The 22223-nt window shown below is 42.0% G+C and overlaps 2 protein-coding genes across 2 annotated transcripts in view; both read right to left on the reverse strand.

The window, feature by feature from the left end:
- Positions 1–682: 682 nt before the first annotated feature.
- On the reverse strand, positions 683–12072 carry CAVIN4 (caveolae associated protein 4). Its single transcript, XM_063130205.1, has 2 exons — positions 11541–12072; positions 683–2556 (listed from the first exon to the last, which is right to left on the reverse strand). Exons 1-2 carry the CDS (start codon positions 11949–11951, stop codon positions 1822–1824), a joined length of 1146 nt encoding a protein of 381 aa, XP_062986275.1. The 5' UTR covers positions 11952–12072; the 3' UTR covers positions 683–1821.
- Positions 12073–12542: 470 nt separating this feature from the next.
- The window catches only part of TMEFF1 (transmembrane protein with EGF like and two follistatin like domains 1), a 105679-nt gene continuing 95998 nt past the window's right edge, over positions 12543–22223 (reverse strand). The window contains exons 8-10 of the mRNA XM_063130219.1: positions 19129–19252; positions 18011–18169; positions 12543–13959 (exon numbers count right to left, since the gene is read on the reverse strand). Of these exons, the coding sequence (XP_062986289.1) occupies positions 13875–13959; positions 18011–18169; positions 19129–19252 (368 nt within the window). The 3' untranslated portion in view covers positions 12543–13874. The remainder of the gene's footprint in view (positions 13960–18010; positions 18170–19128; positions 19253–22223) is intronic.

Consider the following 22223-nt stretch of genomic DNA (forward strand, 5'->3'; position numbering starts at 1 on the left):
CACAAATCTTCACCTCAATATTCTTTCCCTGAATCTTCCATTGCACACCTTCTCACTTGGATCCCATAAAATAATAGAAGAGCCTGGCTAATGATCCATTTACTGAAGCATCCTGTTTCCCATAGCGGCCTTTGGGAAGCCCACACACAGGGCATCGGGACAACAGGCCCTCCCTGTTGTTTGTCCTCTGCATCTGGTGCTCTGAGATGTACTGCCTTTGAACCTGGAGGCTCCATCTTGCTATTTTTCCACAGTGCTGCATGGTGCATAAGTGGGACCTGCAAGCATTGGGTTGGTTCCAGACTAGCACTAAACAGAGTTGTACTTGCACCAAAGAAAGTGGGCAAGGAGGCAGTCTTGGCAATTCCTCCTTCCCCCTATACCTTCTGAAGAGTTGGGGGACTTCTGAAGCAGCACGACGGGCAAATAGCAAAGATTGTCTCATAGAATCATAGAATAGTAGAGTTGGAAGGGGCCTACAAGGCCATCGAGTCCAACCCCCTGCTCAGTGCAGGAATCCACCCTAAAGCATCCCTGACAGATGGTTGTCCAGCTGCCTCTTGAAGGCCTCTAGTGTGGGAGAGCCCACCACCTCCCCAGGTAACTGATTCCATTGTCGCACTGCTCTAGTAACTGATTCCATTGTCTCCCTGCCCCTTCCTCTTATTGGGAGCCTATGTTGCATCCTGGTGCCTTCTATGAATGGAAGGAGCCATTCCATTCAATGGTCAGCCTAGATCCAAGCCACTATTTTTGTACATCCTTCTAGTTATTTCCTCCAGAGTCCTGCTTACCTCTCTTGCTGCTGCGAACATGCATTTGCTAACATCATTGAACCCTCCATCACCTCCCTAATGGTCTCCTCATTCATTGTCCATTCCTGGCTACAGCCAACAAATGCAACACTCTCTGACCAATGCCTTCTAAGGATCTATCAACTGTGCTGCAGTTTCTCCTAGTATTTCGGTTTGGAGAGGGAGAGAAACAAACAAAGGTCTTCAAGATAAACAAGTTATCTGTTGATGGATTCACCTCCACATTCTTCCCCCACCCCACTGTGAAATAGTCAGCCTGAGACATCTAATGAGTCATTTAATGAGATTTACTCTGTTTGGTTGTCACTGTGCATAAAATACAGATAGACGAAAGACTGTTGAGGGAATTAATGCCATTAAAATGCAGGGGGCTTCCACCTCCCTTTAATGTTGAAATTCAATACCTGTTATAATAAATGGCATTTATGTGTATACATCAAAGGAGATCAGTTCCTTGTTACGACTGGGGTGACATCAGATGATGAAGGAATAGTCATTGCCTGTAAATGAAAGCAGTATATACATATAGATATACACATATAAATTTTCCATAGTAATTCAATCAACACACATTTGTCTAAATCAACTGTTTCTAAACTGTGTTCCTGGGAACCCTGAGGTTCCTTGGGATTTTATCAGGCATTCTTCAAGAAGAAGATGGGTAATGGCAGGCAAACTGTTTGAAGGACAGGAAGTCCGCCAATATCGACCTTCCTGGGGAATGCTGGACGTGTCCTAGGGCATGCCTGTATTTCATGTCGGGTGAGAGCTAGGTCCAACAGACCAATCTGGCACCCCAAATGAATGGAGGTCATGCCCTAGAACGTGCCCCCAAATCCTCTGCAACATGCAGGCGATACTCAAAGGTTTCCTCAGTAGACCAATCAAAATGGAAAGGGAAACCTCAGGGAAGTCTGAAAACCACTGCTCTACATCTACCCAAGTTAAACGGATTGCTCCTTCCCTGCCCCAAGTAACATCCCCGCCATAGACAGACGTTTGTCATTTAAGCTGATTGCTTTAGATCCAGTAGAAGGGCATCCTCCTCTTCTTTGGCCTCTGGTTTGAACACGGTCTTTGCAGGATTAAGCATTATAGGCTCTGGTTTGAACACGATCTTTTCAGGAATAATCACTTTAGCCTCCGGTTTGAGCACGATCTTTTCAGGAGTAATGGCTATCTTCTCATCTGCCTGGGAAGGGCCTTTTGTTCCACTGCCTTTGTCTTTCTTCACTTTGGTTATCACTTCAGTGTAGGAAATTTCTTCAGTGGCTGGTTCAGCATCGCCACTTTCTCCTGCTGTCTCAACACTGGACTCTTGGATGCCTTCTTGAGCTTCGGCCACGGTTTGCTCTTTAGCTGTCTTATGCTTCTTGAATGTCTCTTTGGTTGGTGCCGCATTGGATATGTTTTTCTTGAACCTTATCCCAGTTTGCCTCAATCTCTCTCCAGACTGCCTTATTCGTTCTCTCCTCTCTGGCGTTACTATCCTAGTTCGAAGCCTGTCCACCTTCTTCCCAAAATTTTGTCTTGTTTTCTGAATGTTCTCTCTTGAAAATGCCTTTTTGATATTGTTGATGCGCCTCATGCCTGATTTCTTAAAACGGGATGCTTTGCTTTCTTCTATGAAATACTCCTCATCAGAGGAGAGATCGTCAGGTGGGCAGAAGGCATCTTCTAGGCTTCCCCCTCGTGTCCGGTCTTTGACAACTGATAGAGAAGATGGACACGGAATGTCCTCCTGCAAGTGAAAGCACCACATGTCATTTTTGTCCCACACTTTTCAAAAAGGGCCCATTGCAAATAACACCCTTCCCCATCCTGGTGTCCTCCAGATGTGTTGGACTACAACTCCCATCATCCCCAGCCAGTTATCATGTTGGCTGGGTGTGATGGGAACCATAGTCCATCTCAAACACATCTGGAGAACAGCTAGTTGGGAAAGGCTGGTGCATAGAAAGGATGGGAATGGTGAAAAGGGGGTGTCTCCAAGTCCAAATGGCTTCTTCCTCAGCAACTATAGCAACCAGAGAGGAAGTAGAATACAAATTATTCACTAGCATAGTGGTTTGGGATTATCACTGCTGTGTTTCTTGTGCTGCCTTCTATACTAGCTCTTTTTCCCCAGGCAGTATTAGGTTTGTTTGTTATTTCTATTAGTCCAACACATCTGGAGTAGACTATGGGATCACACGCTTCCTAAAATCCCCAACTGCACATTCTCCCTTAACTTAAATTAACTGTTACATTGGCCATGATAATAGCCAGTATTTGAAATCAGCTTTAAATCCTGGTCAAGCAAAACAACCCAATCCATCTTAGGGCGCAATCCTATGGTGATAGTTGTTAGCCTCCGAACTTGGAGGCTGATGACTTTCCAAACCAGGACAGCCGGAGCATGTGGCGACCCTCGGCTCCATGCTCCAAATGCCCTGCATTTTTGGCTAGATGGGTGATTTTGCCTTTCTAGCCAGGGAACTTCGGAGCAGGAAGTGGGGGAGGCCATGCTGCAAATAGAAAGCTGCATAAAGCGGCTTCCGTGGTCTCCTCCCCTCCCTGCCCCCAGAACCCCCCTTTTCCCCATCTCCATGCTCCATTCCAAGAGTGGAGACATACCCTGCACTGGCTGCAAAGGAGCAAGGGAAGTGGAGGTGTTTCTGGGCTCCGAGGTCAGAGCCCCAGAAACTGAAAAACAATCCTCTGGGATATACGATTGTGCCCTTAAAGACATTAACGCTACCAATTTAATATCTAGCCATTGTTACAAGAGGATGAGAAGGGTTCGCATGAAAAGAGGAAGGGGCTGAGCGAATGTATTTCCCATGGCCCACTCCTGGGATTGAATCCAGATTTAATCATATGAGAGTAAGGCCATTGAAATCAAGGGAACTTAATTTAGCTTTCAATGGGCCTACTCTACATAAAACTACATCTGGATCCAGTGGAATTTTAGGATGCTTTTTTAGGATGTTTTAACAATGTATACTATGTTTTTAATCAGTATTTTATACTTACTGCTGTTCCCCGCCTCGATCAAAATGGAGAGGCGGGTAAGAAATTTATTATTATTATTATTATTATTATTATTATTATTATTATTATTATTATTGATTAATAGTTAAGCAATTAGCTAATATGTCAGCCTTTGTTGTTTCTTAACTACATATTGTAGTTAAGAAATCTGTAGTTTCAGGCTAAAGAATCCAAATCAAGGAATCAATCTATTAGGTTATGTCATGTATAGGACAACATAATTATGGGTAAATTACAGTATACCAGATCAAGAATGCAGGGCCATCTTGGAAGGACAAAGAATGTAAGGTTGACAGTACATTTTGTGATCTGATCAAAGCCTTTGATAAAACTACTGCTTCATTTGACAATATCTTCAACAAGCAAACTGAATATATTAATATCACATATGGTACCATTTTGTTGATTGATTGAGGAGCTGCATAACAGCTATCAGAGCATATTATGGAGCAAGGCACTCAGAATTTTCTGTTTCAACCATCCTCATTTGAGTAAACCTCATATATTGGTTTTGATTTAAATTGTGGTTTTTATTTTTATTTTTTGTCTAATGCTGAAGTAATTCAAAACCTCCAGTGCAAAGTATGAGTGTTAAGCTTTTGCACATTCCACGGCCTGGCCTCATGCAGATGGCATGAAAAACATCTGAATAAATTAAGTGAATAGGGTGCACTGTCAGCTAGGAGGTAAACAGAGAAGCCTAAATGTTCTCTTTGGAGCATGAGAGGGTGGATGAGATTTCATTCATAAACTTGACTGTTTGCATAATAATTTGTGAGCCTAAAAATCCCAAGGTGTCAGTTTGTGGCTTACACAAGTTTAGCAAAAAAGTGTAACAATTTATTTCTCAATGTAGTTTAATTTCTTCTAATCAGAACCAAGAGGAGAGGTGACGTTACAAATATAATTAAGGGCCACCTGATCTCACACCTTGTGCAGTCACTGACTTGAGTTGGCTGTTTCATATATACTCAACCAAGAAACACAACTACTCCTGGCTCTCTGGCTAGTGGATCAGTATGACACAAGTCTTTGAGAATACATATTTGCCACATTGATACATTAAAAAAAACAAGGGGTACATTTAAAAAAACAACATACATCTAAAAAAAAAGAGTAAAAACAACATAAAAAGATCTAACCATGGGACAGAATATGAAGGGACAAAGGATTTGGCACATGCTTAACAGTGCAATCCTCCTATCCACACTTATGAGGAAAAAAATTGCACTGAAATCAGTGGGATCGAGTTCCAAGGAAACACGCTTTGTTAATCTCCCAGTCGCTACTACTTTTACATCTGGAGAGCGAAGAACAAATTGTATTCTACACGACCACTCTGTTTTGTAGAATCTGCAGGCTCCTCCTGGGTTCTAGGCAGTGATGATTGCTGGGATGACTGACAAGCACTTGGTACTTACCAAAAATATTGAAATTACTCAGTAAATTGGACAAGTTGTTTGTAGGTGTTGACTATTTTATTAATGTGTTTTATTAATATATTTATTGATGAAGATTATTTATCCACCTTGCTCAGGGTATCCTTCACCCGGCAGCAGCTCAGTGGAAGCCCAGACAGGAGCTTTTTTCTCAGTCCTGCTGCTTGAGCTCCCTTCAACTGGAGATGCCCGAGATTAAACCGGGAACCTTCTGTATGCAAAGCATGTGCTCCGCTATGCAGCTATGGGCCCACCCTAAAGTTCTGGCCACAGGCCTGGCCAAAGAGCTATTTATTCTATAGAGAACATTTCGTTCTCCAAATGTACAGTCCACTGGGGATGTCTTCTGCTCACGCCCCACCAGAATGAATGGGAGTTTGGTGGCTCAGTGGCTCATGCCCTTCATTTTGAGAGAAGATGGTATTTTTTCAAAATCCTACTCCAAATCCTTGCAAAAAAAAATGTCACCTACTAGCTTCGTTTCTCACACTAAATCTTTCCAGAAGTAGACCTTCAGCTAAAGGGCAGCCATACTGATCAATGAACATGTAAGTGACTAATATATAAACTGAAATTCATTTTTTCGAGCTATAAAGCCAGAACTACATGATACATGGAGTTTTGCACAACATCCCTCCAAATAAATAAATAAATAAATAAATAGGAATAATAGGTAGTAGAAGTTTGGATCCAGCATCACTCCTCTGCCCAGGGAAGAATACTGCTGGTGAAATGGACTTCTTATTCTTATTATTATTATTCTTATTCTTATTCTTATTATTATTATTATTATTATTATTTATTTATATAGCACCATCAATGTACTTCCGTGTTCTCTCCGCACCCCACTCCCGAGGTGATTTAGAGGGTACATGTGGGGCTGCAGGTGGGGGAGGAGAGAACATGGGCAAAGAAATGACACTGGATACAACCCAACAATAACAAGCAGACACAACGCTGCATAGGAGTAAAAGAAGGTTGAATAGGGAGGGGTTCCCCTACAGCGTCAACAAGCCAGCTTCATGTCCCATGGTTTGAAGTTGGCTCGTTTCAAATAAATCATAGTTAAGATTATCTACAGTTTGTTAGGTTTGGATGACACAACTAGCTGCAATTATCTAAACCAGAAGTGAAAGGGAAAGGGAACCAAAGGAAAGGGAACTTGGAAGTTTGCTGCAGCTTGGTCTTATCACAGTAAATCAGAATTTAACTTGCCATCCAAACTCAGCCAGTCAATATGAAAGATCTTGTATCCCTATTTATTATCAACTACCTGAACTCTTCAATGTGTTCCATTTTGAAATAATTATTATTCATGACACTACCAACCAAACAGCATGGATATTCACTTTGCATGTCTTGGAGAAACTGTTTTGCCTAGTAATTATCCCTCTTTGCTTCTGGAAAGTTCTGGAAACTTGTTACAGCCCAATTGTATACATGTTTACTTGGAAGTAAGTTTCACTTTGTTCATTGGGACTTGTTTCCTATTAAGGGTGTACAGACTGAAGCCTCAGACTTCAAGTAACTGATCTGACCTAGTATCCTTGCACGGCATGTCCATAAGCAGACATAATTCTACAGGACAAACACATGTAGGCCTTATGGCCAAATGTTTTGAATAATGCCTTCAGCTTATATAAAAGCCATACTTAGTTGCAAATCAATATGGGCCAGTTGTTACGACAACCAGTGAGGAATGGTCTTTTTTCTTGGAGGTTTAAACCATGATTTAAATTGATGATTTACGTTGCTTTGATGTAAATCAATCCACCCTGCACAGAACTTTGCATAATGTAACCTTTAATGCCCTGTAACCTTTAATGTCCTAAATGGCTTAGGACCTGGCTATCTATGGGGCCATCTGTCTCGTGATGTACCTGCCCTGTTATCAAGATCTGTAGAAGAGGCCCTGTTGAGGATGCTGTTACCCACAGAGGTCCATTTGTCAGGCATGCACGAAAGGGCTTCCTCCTGTGCTGCTCCCAAACTGCACTCCCTCAAGAACTAAAGTGGGGGGGGGGGTTTCTTGCTTTTAGAAAGGGTGCAGAGACACACCTTTTTAATTATATAATTTTAATATTTTACAGTTCAAAATGTTCTTTTTATTATATCATGGTTTTATTGTTTTAAATTGTTGTTCACTGCCTTAATTGCCTTTTAGAAAATAAGGTAGTATATAATGATGGTGGTGATAATTATAATAGCTGCATTCAGATTATTAAATCTCTGCTTAATAAGTCTAGATATGCATGACGTTGCTAGATACAGCTAGTCTAGATACAGCTGCATTGCTTCCCCCTTTGCATGTGTACAGAAACAAACCAGGAAGCTGCACTTAACCATAGTTTCCCATTATGTCCAAACTGGGAAACTATGATAATGGTTTCCAATCAAGCCAGAATATGAAACTGTCATTTAAAATATACTTCCAGATCTTGACTTGTTTGGTGGCTATTAGCCATAGTCCCAGTTCAACCATAAAAGGAAGCTACAGTTAGCTACAGCTCCCTGGCTCAAGGCTGGCCCTCCCATGAAGCGGGGTGAATCCCCCACCTTAGGCAACAGATTGGGAAGGGTGGCGGATCCCGTGTGCTGCCACTGGGAGTCCCAATGCCACCACTTCCATCCTTGACATAGGCTGGGTGAGTGCTCCAGAGCACCCCAACAGCCACTCTCCTGGCCAACGGAGCAGAAGGAAAGCAGTCGTTATATGGCCCTCTGGAGGGGCTGCAGCCACTGCTGCCAACATTATTCACTCTGAGTAAGGCATGGGCAGGCGACCGCTCTACAGAGCCATGCCGGCTGCTCCCCAGCTGCAGCAAAGGAGACAGCAGGTTCTTTACAGAGCCCGCTCAGCCCCAAACGGCTCACTCCGAGGGGTTATTTTTCAGAGCAAGGCATGGCTGAGGAGGTAGCCCTGGAGATCACTTGTGCTCTTGCAGCAGCACAAGCCGTCTCTAGGGTCTCCTCCCCACCAGTGCCACTCTGAAAAAGGACCCCTTAGAATGAGGTACTGAAAGTAAGGCGGCTGGCAGGGTAGGTTCAGATGATTGCAGTGGAAGAAGCAACCATCTTGGCTGTTTCCCCTGGCCCCGTGTGGGACCTCAATTTGTCTTACTCCCCACGCTACAGCGTGGAGGGACACGTTGTCCAAACCTGGGGTGGGGTGGGGCTTCATACCCACCCTACAAACATGCAGTAAAGGTTGTAGGGTACATACCAAGCACCTCCACCCACCCACTGCACTGTGCAGTGGGTTCGGACAACATACCAACCCATGCTGCAATGTGGGGAATAATACAAATCGCGGTCATGCGCACAGCAGGAGCAAGCCATGATGGCTGCTTTCCCCGCTGCGATTGTCCGCATAGGGCTGGTGCTGCTGTAGGGGAGGGGAGCGGTGGGGTGCAGAATCACATGCTGCGGGCGGGGTGGGGACCATGACCACTACACACAGCCCACCCACCCCCTCAGCAAGGCTGTGTCGTGGCTTGTGCTCCCACTCCTGCCCGCAGCATTCAATTCTGCACTCCCACCGCTCCTTTCTTGCCCCCATTTCCATCCCAGCAGCAGCAGTGGTGAGAAGTCTTGTGCAGGCCGTGTCCTGGCTCGTTTCCCTGCTCATGCAAAGAGAGGAATCATTCAAATTATTAAATTGGGATTTGATGGGCCACCTTTGGACAATCTGTTCTTTCGCACTAAAGAAATGCAAGACCCTTGCACACAACAATAGGTTAGGCACACGAGGTGGCTCAGAAATCTCCTCCATTGAACGGGGGGCAGCTGTTTGCTCGGACTCTGCTAATCCTCTGTTTGGGGCCATGTGGGGATGCCTGCACTCAGTCTCCCACTTCCACTCCTGAACAGAGGATCGTTATGACCACTAAGGCCAATAGCCTGAAATGCTGAGCATAACATGAAATGCAAATCACACTGAAGTCCCTGCGATGATGCATACAACCAGCCATATATTCAGGACTGCAAGTCCATTTCTTCAACTAAAGTACAATGGTTGGCCCACTATCTGAATTAAGTTCTGGGTATATGTGTGTGTGTATAATACCCTGGTCAGCTCAACTGAAATCCAAGTAGTCTGTATTTAGCTGGCTTTCCCTTCATATCCACTAATCTAATGGTGTCCAAGCTTTTTTGGGGAAAGGATGCTACAAGTCAAACCTAAAGAGTACCATTCCAGTATGTGCTATAGTAGTATTATGCCACTCCCTCCCCATCACCACTCCATGCTTTGGACTGATTTAGCCTTTTACTGTGCCAGGGGGCAAGCAGCTGCACAGCCCAGAAGAAGGCGGCAGCAGTGCAGGCCTGGCTCTATGCCATAGCTAGACCCATAGGCCCTCCCATCCCAATAAGCATCCCGCCGGTTGGGCACCTTAGTAATTATTGCTTTTGCCCCCTGAACATGTAGAGCTACTAACTTTATAAGCTAGGTATCCTGCTATCAGCCCAGAGAGTAAACAGGACTTTATTTTTTGCCCAGTATCCCACAAATAAAGTGTGGGTAGGTGTGCATACATGCACATGCATGCATGTCAACATGACTACAGAGTCTGCAATAAATTGTAGAACTTAATACTCTTGGACTTTAAATAATGGCAAGCCACACCATCCATAGGAGGAAGTAATAATGCAAGTTGATAAAGGAAGCTTTTGCCATCATAACCAGGTGTGAGCTTTTACACCTGCCTCTAAACATACTGTATTTACCTGGAAACCAATCTCATGGATTTCAATGGCACCATAGACACAAGCCAGCCAAAGCTGCACACTTTTAATTCCCATTGATTTCATTGGAGAACATTCAAGTGAATGTTTTAGTGAGCAATCCTATGCATGTTTAGACGGAGGAGGGGATCCTGCAACTCCCCAAATTCCCCAGTCAGTCATGGACATTTTTCTGTCTAAACATGCATAGGATTGCACCTGTATTTATTTATTTTCTTAAATGCATAAATTGCTCCCTCTGCCTGCTATCCTTAAAACCTCTCCTAGGCATAAGTGGGACTACCGGTGTTTAGCTTTGACAGGATTGTGCCCATTGTTCTTTGTCACTCCTGTAGCACTTTCCCCAATGAATGTATAATGCTTTGCTATTCTTGTCTTGAATACATTCCTTAGCTATGTATGAAGTAAGGTACAACATTCACAAGTATTTGTCATCATGTGAACGTCTCAGAAGCCTCTAAACATGAAGCCATTCGCATGAATGAAGTTATTTGTGTGTCCAGGAATTTTCATGATCTAAACCTAAACAGCACAGCATAGCAAGATTTCCCCCTCAGCAGCTGTTATTCTTAGGAAGGAATCTGCTGTTCTAACTGCTAGATGCGAAGTATTCTCAATGCCTGCTGCTCTTAATGAGAGCAGAGGACCCTGAATATCTTGCAGGATTTAGAGGTTCTTAAGCACAGCACTGCAGTTGTAGGAAATATTTTACCATTTCCCTATACTTGCAATTGAGCCCATTCTTATGTGCAAAAATCTCCCTTTTATTTAGAAGAGAGCAATTGTTAATCATATAAATTAATTTTAGAACAAGAACGGCTCGATTCACTCCAGTGGAGGAGGCACACACATTTTGCTAAACTTTACTTGAGCAAGTCATTCTGAGAGATGCATATTATTCACAGGATTTCTTGGAGAATGCAATTGCACAAGAACTGTGGAATCGTGCAAGGGAGGGCTGGCAAATAAATCACTGTGGGGAAGGAGGAAATAGATCACACCTTCCAATTAGGGTCAGTATTATATATATATATATATATATATATATATATATATATATATGAGCTTTTTTAAAAAATGCAATTAATGAAAGTACTACTTTGCACCGAGAAATTCTGAAGTTTAGATCTCTAGTTAATCCTCAGAAAAAAATAACAGGGATGACAGTCACGCATGAAATACTCTGTCATGATGCCCAAGCGTCTGCCTCAGATTGCCTTTCATAGAGGCAACAAATAGTCCTTGCTGATCTACAGTTAATCTTATGCTGGCTGGCTGGGAAGCCTCCCGACACTAATAATAGACCAAGTGCTCTGCCGCCGGTAGATTCATAGCGCAACACGTTCAGAGGCAGAAATCAATTTTTAAAACACACACAAAACCAACAAGAAATAATACACTCTGATATTGAGAAGGCTGTTTTTACCTCCCTCTGGTTTGTTAAACAACAAGGGAGGTTGTCGGAAAGCGTGAAGCTACAGCAGTTAAGAACAAAACACATGCTTACCTGGTAAATGACAACGCGAAACTTGTTTTTCCGCAGCATTTCCTCTTGCTTGGCCTCGACCTTCTGCACATTGGCACTCTGCTTCTCGACACGTGCCCTCACTTCTTTAACCCGAGCGCTAACCTTGCGGGTCTTCTCCAGCAGCTTGTTAACCGTGTACCCTGTGTTGCCATGAGCCTGAGCAAGCTTTAGAATGTCAATCTGAATCGTCTTGATGGCATCCTCCATTTCTCTGTGCCTCTCTTCGATGCGTTTCTGACTGGCCTGCACACTGTCCACAATGGTGGCCACCTTGTCCAGGACTCTGACAATGGTAAATGCCGCATCTTGCTCCTCTTCATCATCCGTGACACTCGGCAGGCGATTCTGGTGGATCTTATCCGCCTCCAAGGTGGTTGCACGATGATCCATACCGCCCGTCTTCAGATCGGTCTACAGGAGCTGAAATATAAACTCCTCACGACAGCCGTCCAAACCCCAGCGGGACAATTCTGGCAATGGTGCAAGAAGGTTGCTCGACAGCTGGCTTAAGGGGAATGTTCAAAAGCAGGGTCTGAAACTCCACCCCGTGAGACTTGTCAAATATTTATACCCACAAAATAGCCACGCATGATTGTTCAAGTGCTTTCTGCAACCTGAGACCTCTAAAATTAGGAAGCCAGGTTGAGGAAGGAACATACGTTCAAAGAAGCACATTTCTGTACCAATAAATGTACTTGCGTTAATCCTGGAATACTTAAGCAACTTACTAATTAAGCCAAAGAACGAACTGGCATGCTGTTAAAATCCACTGTTGCTTTTGTTTTAATTAAGCTCTCTTCTTGGGTGCAGGTGGAAGGAGGGGGTGAGGAGTTCAATGTTTTCCAATAGACTTCTGGCAATTTAAATGAAGAACTATGCCACTGCCCTTCAAAACATGAAGGCTGCTCCCTCCAGCAATGAATAAACACACTCAGAACAGATTAAATATCATGGGAAAACATTGTATTGACATGCCTTTCCAGTTCAAATATTGAAAGCCTTTTTATTGAACAAATTATTAAATCCTACATGCAGAATTGGAAAGCCTAAAACTACATGTTGAACAGCTGGAACACACCCTAGTTACATTTTAGCTCTGGATCTTCCAAACAACTACTAACATTCTATTAATATAATAACTACAACCAGCAGACTTTATTTCGATGAGACACATTCTTAGCTCTTGAAAATATTCTAGACAAGAGCACAAATCTTTTATGGTATTTAATTTTTTTTTCTTTTTTTGCATTTTAATCACAAAGACTATACAATTGTATTTGTTGATGTGAAAACAGGTAGCTTCTTTAGAAAACTGTAGTAAGTATGAAAGCAGTTTTAAACAGCGACCAACACAGGCTTAATCCCAATCATGTGAGTTTGATTATTAAACATAACTCTCTTTTTTAAAACAATTCACAAGTCTCCCAAGACTTGTTTCTCCAGGACAAATGCCCTCTGCTCTACTGGGCAATCTTTCAAATTATGAAATGTATATTATTTTACAATTTAAAAATAAAGTGTCAAATATTTATGAAGACGGTGGTGCTCCAACCCAATCCGTACATATTGGGCTGGATCCAGACTAAGATTGCAATCCTCTACACACTTACCTGGGAGTAATTCCTATCAAACCCAATGGGGCTGACATATGAGTAGATATGTACAGGATTGCATTATAAGCTAGTTGCATTTATTTTCCATTAAAACCAGTGGGATTTAAGTCACAATAAACGTGTCCCATTGATTTCAATGAGAACTATGTGCAACTAACTTAGTCTGAAGTAAACCCATTATAAATATGTTACAACTACACACAAGTACACATCTTCACGATTCATGCGATTGGCAGTGTCTAAAAAAGTCAGTTACTAACTTTCAAAAACATTTAAATATCTACGGTATTTAAACACAGTGTCTTCTAGTTCCTTGTAAGAAAAGTATGCTGTAAACATCTTTACCCTTAGGTCATGCCTTGTTTGCTAGGAAACATGATGGATTCCATTTGTTTGTACTACAACCATTGGTGAAATGTCTCAGTTCTCAAAAATGTTACATTCCATGAGTAAAGCACAAGTCTATTATTATAACCATGTGATACAAGTACAAGAAATAAACTACCGTATTCTCCAAATCATGAAATGAGAGGTTACTAGAGCAGTCCATAGCTGTCAGCTACTTTCAGGAGTAAAACAAAACAGACCTACACTAAAAAAAATGTCCAAAAATAAGGCCTCTGAAATAAATATTTCCATTCTTTTAAAAAAAGATAATAAAATTGTACATCACATGGTCAATGTAGGTATAAAAATCACGCTAAACCATTCTGGATGATGTATCTGAAGTAAAGTGGCCTAGATTTTGCTTCTGCCGCCGTCCCCTGTTATTTTTTGGGCATTTCCTGTTATTAGAAGCAAGAGAGGAGAGAGAGAGAGAGAGAGAGAGGGAGAATGATTTATTAACTAAACGTATTTTAAAAGGCCACTTTACCATTAATGTTCTCCTTTACGCACAAAACAACAACAACAAAAGCTAAAACATTCAGGGCTACACCATCCATCACTGACATCTGCTGCAGAAGCCGCACGTGTTGCCCCTTTGAGGTTTACACACCAGAGGTGCAAAGTAAGAACCAGGCTCTCCATCATGCTCCTGCATTGGCTGAAGCAAGAACGCAGTGAAGCTGTGTGTGTTTAAATGCAGGGTAGAGCATGGGCTGCTTCCGCCATTACCGTCAGTGGCCCGGAAGCTGCCCACATCATTCTGCACGCATTACAGATCTGAGGTCCCAAGGCAGAAAACCTGCAGCTGCAGCTCCTTCCTTTGTGAGCGTTACTCCAGTTCATAAATGCATGTTGGCTTAGGGAGGTGCCACGACATGGATTCCTTGCACTTGACTTCAGACATGACCAAGCAGCACAGGAAGGTGAGATGCTGCAGCAGCACCCACACTGCTAAAAGTTTATTAAGAAATGGCCATCAGGCATATAGCAGCCCTCCAATGGCATTGCTCTTGACTGCCACCTTGTATGCCAACACCGCCATTTATTTATTGATTGATTATTAACATTTATATACCACCTTATCTGCTAAAAAAAAAGTCATCAAGGCAGCGTGCAACAATTTAAAGCAATAAACCCTGCAATAATAAAAACGAGAACAATAAAAACAGTAAACACATTTTAAAGGTCATGAGGGGGGAATTGGAATTCTTGAGGGAGAGCATGCCGTACTTGGGGGCAACACAGAAGGAATTCCTTTCATGCATGCCCGACAAACACATCCCTGTGGATAATAATGCCCTCAAAAGGGCCTCTCTTGCAGATCATAGAATCATAGAATAGTAGAGTTGAAAGGGTCCTATAAGACCATCAAGTCCAACCTCCTGCTCAATGCAGGAATCCACCCTAAAGCACACCTGACAGATGGTTGTCCAGCTGCCTCTTGAAGGCCTCTAGTGTGGGAGAGCCTGAGAAGGTTCACAGCAAGACAAGCGGTCCCTTAGATAGCCAGGTCGATAACAGTTTAGGGTTTAAAAGGTCAAGACAATACTTTGAACTGTGCCTTGACATTCTTACTACACTGTCCCCTCCTCCCAAGACCTGAGAACTGGAACATTCTGAATGCTTTATCAAAGCTGCTTATACCGAGCTAAAAAAAATGGACATCCAGACTGAGATGGCTTACACTGACAGGTAGCAACTCCCCAAGCTGATCTCAGAACCAAATTACACTTTACGTTGTGAATTCAGGTACAAAAGGTAGCAAAACTGACACGGCAAAATATTCAGCACCATCAATGGTAAATGATGTAAGTAGGTTTAAGTGGCTAGCCTTCCCTGCTAGCTATTTAAATCAACTGCTTCCTTAATCCCAATCACATGACCAGGTCTAATTTAATTGAAGATCCTACAACCTGCTTGCATTCTTCTGTAAGCTTAAGGCCACAACTTTTTGTTTGTTTGTTTTACATTTATTTATATTTATTTATTACATTTTTATCTCTCTGTTCCTCTACGAAGCTCAGAATGGCATACAGGGGAGGTTTTCCTCTGGTATCCTTACAACAACCCTGTAAGGTAGGTTTAGATAAGAGACAACACTGGCCCAAGGTCACCCAATAAACCTCATGGCTGAGTAGACGTTAAGATTTAGCTGAAGAAACACATGGTCATGGTTCAACCACCAAGCTACACAGCTTCTATTTGATAGTAAATGCATCAAGTTCCATAGTGCCCTGGCTTAGGCACACCATCTTTTGGGTCTGTGACAGTAGAGACTAATGGGGCCAGGACCATTTGCCTCTGACTTTTTTAGTCCTAGAATTAACAGCTGGCAGAACTGGAGGTGGTCATCCACAATGAAAACAAAGAAGACTTCCAAGGATGAAAATCAATGATCTCTTAAGCAAAGAGCCACTATGAATCATGCTTGGCATATTTAACAATGATAAACAGTTCACTAACTTAGCCAAACACTCTCCCTTGTTTTGCTGACATACTGCGCCAGATGAATAGCAATAGACAGAAACCTGAGTGCCAGCATGAGAAACCAAAAGTCAAATCTGGAAAATTAAGGGTTGCATCCAATATTAGTCCTACTTAGAATAGATCCATTGAAATCAATGGAATTTAAGATAGACTACCATTGGCTACAGTGCTAAGGCTCCAATCCTATGTACACTTATTTGGGACTACGTCACACATAATTCAGTGGGGTTTACTTCTAAATGAATAAGCATAGGATCTTGATCTAAAGAAATCTGTATGTGATGTGACTACATTAAGGTGTTTTTTTAAAAAATGATATTGATATTTCAATGTTGTTATTTTGGCTAACGACCGAAGAAATGTACTTACTTGCTTGTGTAGGATCAGGCTGTGTAGCACATCTAACCCCTTTAAGCACTTATTCTCTGAAGAAAGCAATTCAGCATTGCTTGCTCCAGAATGTGTAGGTTGCCTCTTTTGGAGCTGAGCACTCAGGATTTCAGCAGAATCCAACACCGAGCATGATATTATCCTGATTTACTGAGCAGCTGGTATGTACTTCAGAAGGTTTTCCAAACACTATGCATCTCATTTCTTTATCCACTTTGGCTTTATGCCCAGGACACAGTCCATTCGCCATTCAGTATTACGGATTGCCACTTCCAACAATATCCTAAATGACATGAGGGCACGCCCAACTGTGGTACATCTCTTCTACTGGCTGACATTCTGTTGATTTTGATAATTGGCAAGTCTCTGTCTTGGGCCATTTCTCACATTTGCAGGCCATGACACATCATACAACCAAATGAGGGGAATGCTCCATCCCATTTTGAAAAATTAGCAGTGCCAAACATGTGTGGGCCTTCTCATTATGCTCTCTATTAATTCAGCAAGACCTTTTGCTGTGGGGTATGTCCTTGGGGATACAAAGCAGGACGTTATTTTGAGAGCAGTTACTGTCCTGTTGGCTGACTGACTTGTGGGTTTGGTTGTTCTTGTTTTGGAAGGACCATACAAACCATTTAAGGAAGCAACAAAAGTAGCATTATAGAATGGTCGAGATACATAGACGCAATTCATAAACCCTTTGAACCTATTCAGTGCTCCAATTTGCCTGGTGGAGAGGAGGCATGCATTCCTGTCCCTATGTGGCATTCCAGCCAAATATTAATGTTACGTTCACGATGGAAGGGAGGGGCTCAGAATGATCCTCAACCATGAGAACTGGGGCTAGAGTGTTTAAATCGGCCATAGGTAATGCTATATTTAACATTGGTATGGATGAACAGGCAACGGTCCTGTTGGAGTATTTTAGGCCATGGCACGTATAACAGAAAAAGGAGGAGCTGTGTATATGTATCATATTCCAGGTCATAGATTTACTGTCTGCCTCTCTGAAGTACCTATTCCATCCCTGGAGATGAGCCAGAAGCATGCAGCCGACATTCCATCCAGCTATGCAAGCATATTCAGCAGACTGTATGATAAACAGTACAGGCAAGGTGATGGGGTGGGAAAGACTGGCAGGTTCAGAATTTACTGCCCCCACACTGCAGCTGATGCAAACACCTCTCTGCACAGAGAAGACAGTTAGGGGATTGTGGCCCCATGTGGCATATACTTCAATGATACTTTACCTATACTTACCTTGATAACAATACTCATTGTGTGTGTGTGTGTGTGTGTGAGAGAGAGAGAGAGAGAGAGATAGCGATACATGCAGAGAGAGAGAGAGGGAGAGAATAGTGGCATGCCTAAGGCCACCTAGTGAGTCTGCAGTAGAAATGCATCAGGGAATTGAACTAGGGACATTCTGGCTAACATCTCACATCAGCTCTCAGCTTGCTGGCTTCTCTAGAACTTGGTGCATGACTTTCCAAAGCCAAGAACACCCCAAAATACAAATCAAATTATTATGCCCCTGAGCCGCCCACTGCCACGTTTTTTCTAGCAACTTACCGGGTTATGCACATAACAATTGCAACAATGATGGCAATCTGGACGGCTCCAATTATTGCTGCAATGAGGACATGTGTGAGCTTTTGTCTACTCGGGACAACATAAAGTATGCTAAAGTCCGTCTTTTCACAGTGCTGTCCTGTGTATCCAGATTCACATCTGGAAGAGAAGAACAAAACGACCCAGAAGCAATAGTCTTCTCAACATTCATGACATGATATAGTGCTGCATTAAAAATGTGACACAAGAATTAAATATTCACACTGAGATGGGGGGAACACAAACACACACACACACACACACACACACACACACGAGATCATCTATAAATGGTGATGTAGCTTTCCACAAACTGGTGCCCTCCATATGTTTTGGACTACAGGTCCCATCAGCCCCAGCTAATATTGCCAATGTTTAGGTATGATGGGAGGCACCAGGTTGGGGAAGATTGGATAATATTGCAGGATAATATTGCATTGTGGAACAGTTCAACTTTAAATGATAGAAGTAACCTTTTCAGGGTGCATCTACACTACATCTAAACAGTTTTATGGCTGTCTAAGAATCCTGGGAATCATTGTTTGTATGTGTGTTGAGACAGATCTCTAAGCAGAGATCATTAGGCCTTCTCACAAAACTACAATTCCCAGGTTTGGTCTGGCATGCTGAGGTCGTCCCCAGAGGGGCCAGGAAAAACAGAGCACTATCCCAATGCTCCTATATGGGGGCAGCCATGTTCACACTTTTTTCCTTTTTCTTCAATTTTGTTTTACTCAATTCATGGAGGCTCTACCATGTTCACATAACAGCAGGAAAGGGTGGGCCAGGAGTAAAAGTAATAACCTATATTTGGAGAATATTAGTATAGCTAATTTATTCAATAATGATAGAAGAAAGTGGCATTCAGTAATGATGTTTGTAATTTTTCAGCACTATGTCAACAGATTAACAAGAACAAAAAATGGGGTTTTCTTAAACCCGACCTTTCTCATGCTCACTCATGAGTAGGAAACCTCTAAAAATACCTCTGCTATGGCTACTGCCTCCTGGACTATCTTTAATGTCATGAAGAATGATATATTAACGAAAACGGTGCCTTTACTGGTCTATTGACATACCGGCAGGAAGCTTTCTGCGTGGAATAAATGAATTCACATTTCCCATGGATGCAATAGCCACTGAGACTCTCTGAACAAGGAATGTGATTTCCAATGTAGATGTCTTCTCTCTGATCACTTGCATCTTTGGTAGAAAAGCCAAAATAGAAGGAAGATTAGCTGGGTTTTTTATTCATACTAATGCATATTCTTTGGAAAGGGGTCTCTCTCGTTCTCCAGTTAACAGTTCTAATACTCAGTTCTCCCCAATAACACAGAAACAGTAGTAATTCAATAAACAGAACTCACGGGCCATATTCTAAGAGTACTTCAGAAATATTTACACAGTTTTCAATTATATAAATTAAAAAAACTGACGCAAATGCTATTTTAGGATTTTTGGGGGCTTAATTCAAATATTTGTAAAATATAGAAAAGGAAGACTTTGGATAATCCAACAACAGCGCAAAAAAATATTAAATGCAATAAGGCATTAACACAATTTTTGTAAAAGCCTGAATATTTGTTTTTAGAATTGCATTATTTTATTCTAAAGCCAGCACCTAAGTTAGTTATAGTCTTCAATGAATGTTTACAATACAATATGATTACAAATTATTCATTTAAATTCTTGGAACTAGATATAAGTAAGATCATACTAAAGTACATTAATATGGTTCAAACAGCCCTTGTGCCTGGTCCAAAATTGATAATGTTAAGAAAAGTTATAGATCTAATTCAGTATTTACAAACCTCTAAAGAAAAGCAATAGATTTCTTCTATTTATAGACACAGAAAAGGCATTTGACTATCTTGAAGGGAAATATATGACTTCAACAGTGGAAGAGTTTTGAATGGGAGGCAACTTTATCAAATGGTTACATTTTATTTGCAATGAGAGTAACTTGGTAAATACTTCTCCATCTTAAACATTTACATTAGAAGGAGTGGCAAAACAGGATGACCTTGTCCCCCATGCTTTTAACTTGATCGTTATATCATTTTGTGAACCGCCCAGAGAGCTTTGGCTATTGGGCGGTATAGAAATGGAATAAATAAAATAATAAATCATTAACTTGTGTTGTAAGTTTATGTTTAAACTACAAGCATCAAAATTAGAAAAAAGAATATAAAATAATGCAGATAATGCTGCTGTTTCAATGGCTAACTTGGTGCAATAATGTTCAATTTATTTATTTAATTCAATGCTATAGTGCAATCCTATGGTCCTGGAAGGGCACCCCAGGTGCCATAGGTTATATTGGATCTCTACCTCCAAGGGTGGAGAGGGCAGTTGTCAGAGAAGAATTGACATTGGATCCCCAATCTGAGCCCCCACAGAAAGTCCCTCCCTGACATTAGGAGAATAAGAGGGTAGATTGAGAGAGGCTTTGAATTCACAGGATCCCTCAGTCCCAAACAACACTGCTAGTTCTAAAGAGTTGGCATAAATATTGTCCCACCCAAATGAAGGGACTTGGGCCGTTTCTACACCAGCCCGAAAAAGCGGGCTGGTCACAGCCGAGTCCCTGTGCATACAAATGATGCACAGGGACTTCCAGGGACAGCGGGGATGAGAGCGGGTTTTCCCAGGGATAAATAATCCCTGGGAAAATCCAATTCTTCCTACGTTCATGGGATCGCCCTGAGACTGCGGGAGGTGTGGCCGCCCATCCCGGCTTCTTCCCTCCTTCCTGCAAGTAGCAGAGAGCAGTAGAGGGAAGGAACCGGGCCGTGAGGAATCGCGGGTGAGGGGGAGCCGGGTCGGGGCTTTTTTTAAAAAAAAAAAACCCTCACTTTTTGTTGGGGTGCATGTTTTGTTTTTGGGCGCGACACCCTCCTTCCTCCTTGGATGTCACGCCCACCATGTGGACTAAGAGGAGGATCTCGCGATCAGCATATCGTGAAATCCTCCCCCTCCCTCCCACTATACCTGGCTAGTGTAGAAATGGCCTAAGATAAAAGGGCTGGAGGGAACAGAAATTACTCCCTCACTTTCACTCTGTTGACATGAGTCAAACAGGGCTGTGGATAAGTTGAAGACTCCAACATCAGAGCTCTCTGAGAATAAGGTTATGACTGTTCTGTAAATGTACAGAAATCTGGAATTATTAATGTAAATACTTGTCCTGATATTCAAAAGATTACAAATATCTGCCCACTCAGATGGAAATATGTCTCTCCATGTGTCTCTATCTGTTTGTGGGAACTGGTGCAGATGGAACCATGCTTTACAAGATCAAGAGCACTGTTCAGGACTTCTCTCTCTTCCTTCTCCCCACTTGTATGCAAATTCCCCCCATCCTTTCATTTTTGGATCTTAAATATAATTAGTGTTAAATTTGCAGGAGTGATTTTCCTAACTATGGTTGGCTCCATCTTGTTTGTAAACCCATTCCTAACCATGGTTGCAAATGGTGGTTTGGGTCTAACCATGGTTAATAAAAAAAATTGCTACAGACACAACACTGTCAAGAAAAAAATTGTGTGCATAGTTATAGGTAAATAAACTAATAAAAAAACCTCTCTACACTAGAAACGTGTATGAGTTTCTTACATGCATGGTTGTTATAATACTTGGAGACAGAAATCTAGGAACATAGCAAGTTTTTGGCAGGCCAATATAAAATTGCAACTAAAACCTCATCCTCTCCCATCACCAGAAATATCTCATGACTCATGAAAAAAAAAACTATTTTAATTGTAAAGTTATATTTTCTACAATTCAGAAATTACACCGTGGCCCACACTGGGAGGTTTCTATCATGCCCCAAAACATTCCAACATTTTGCTATCTTTTAGCATAACAACTAACCTGAGAAAGAATCCAGCAAAACTTGCTGACATATTTTGTAACTTTTTGGTTGGGCCAAATAAAGATATTATCCTGTGAATGTTTTGTTGTTGTTGTTGTTTTTATTATTGTTATTATTCTAATGGATTGATGTGGCTGCAAACATTTTATAAGCAGACCAAGCTTTAAAGGCTTTTTTCTCCTAATCCTTTTCATTGCAAAATCATGAATTATCTCCCCTTACAGACAGACAGGGGCAGAATGGTGTGTTTATATTTTGGGCCTGCAAATCCTGCCAGCAACTTGGGCACCCACTGTCCCT

The sequence above is a fragment of the Elgaria multicarinata genome, chromosome 7 (genome assembly GCF_023053635.1).
Source record: "Elgaria multicarinata webbii isolate HBS135686 ecotype San Diego chromosome 7, rElgMul1.1.pri, whole genome shotgun sequence".
NCBI classification, from domain to species: Eukaryota; Metazoa; Chordata; class Lepidosauria; order Squamata; family Anguidae; genus Elgaria; species Elgaria multicarinata.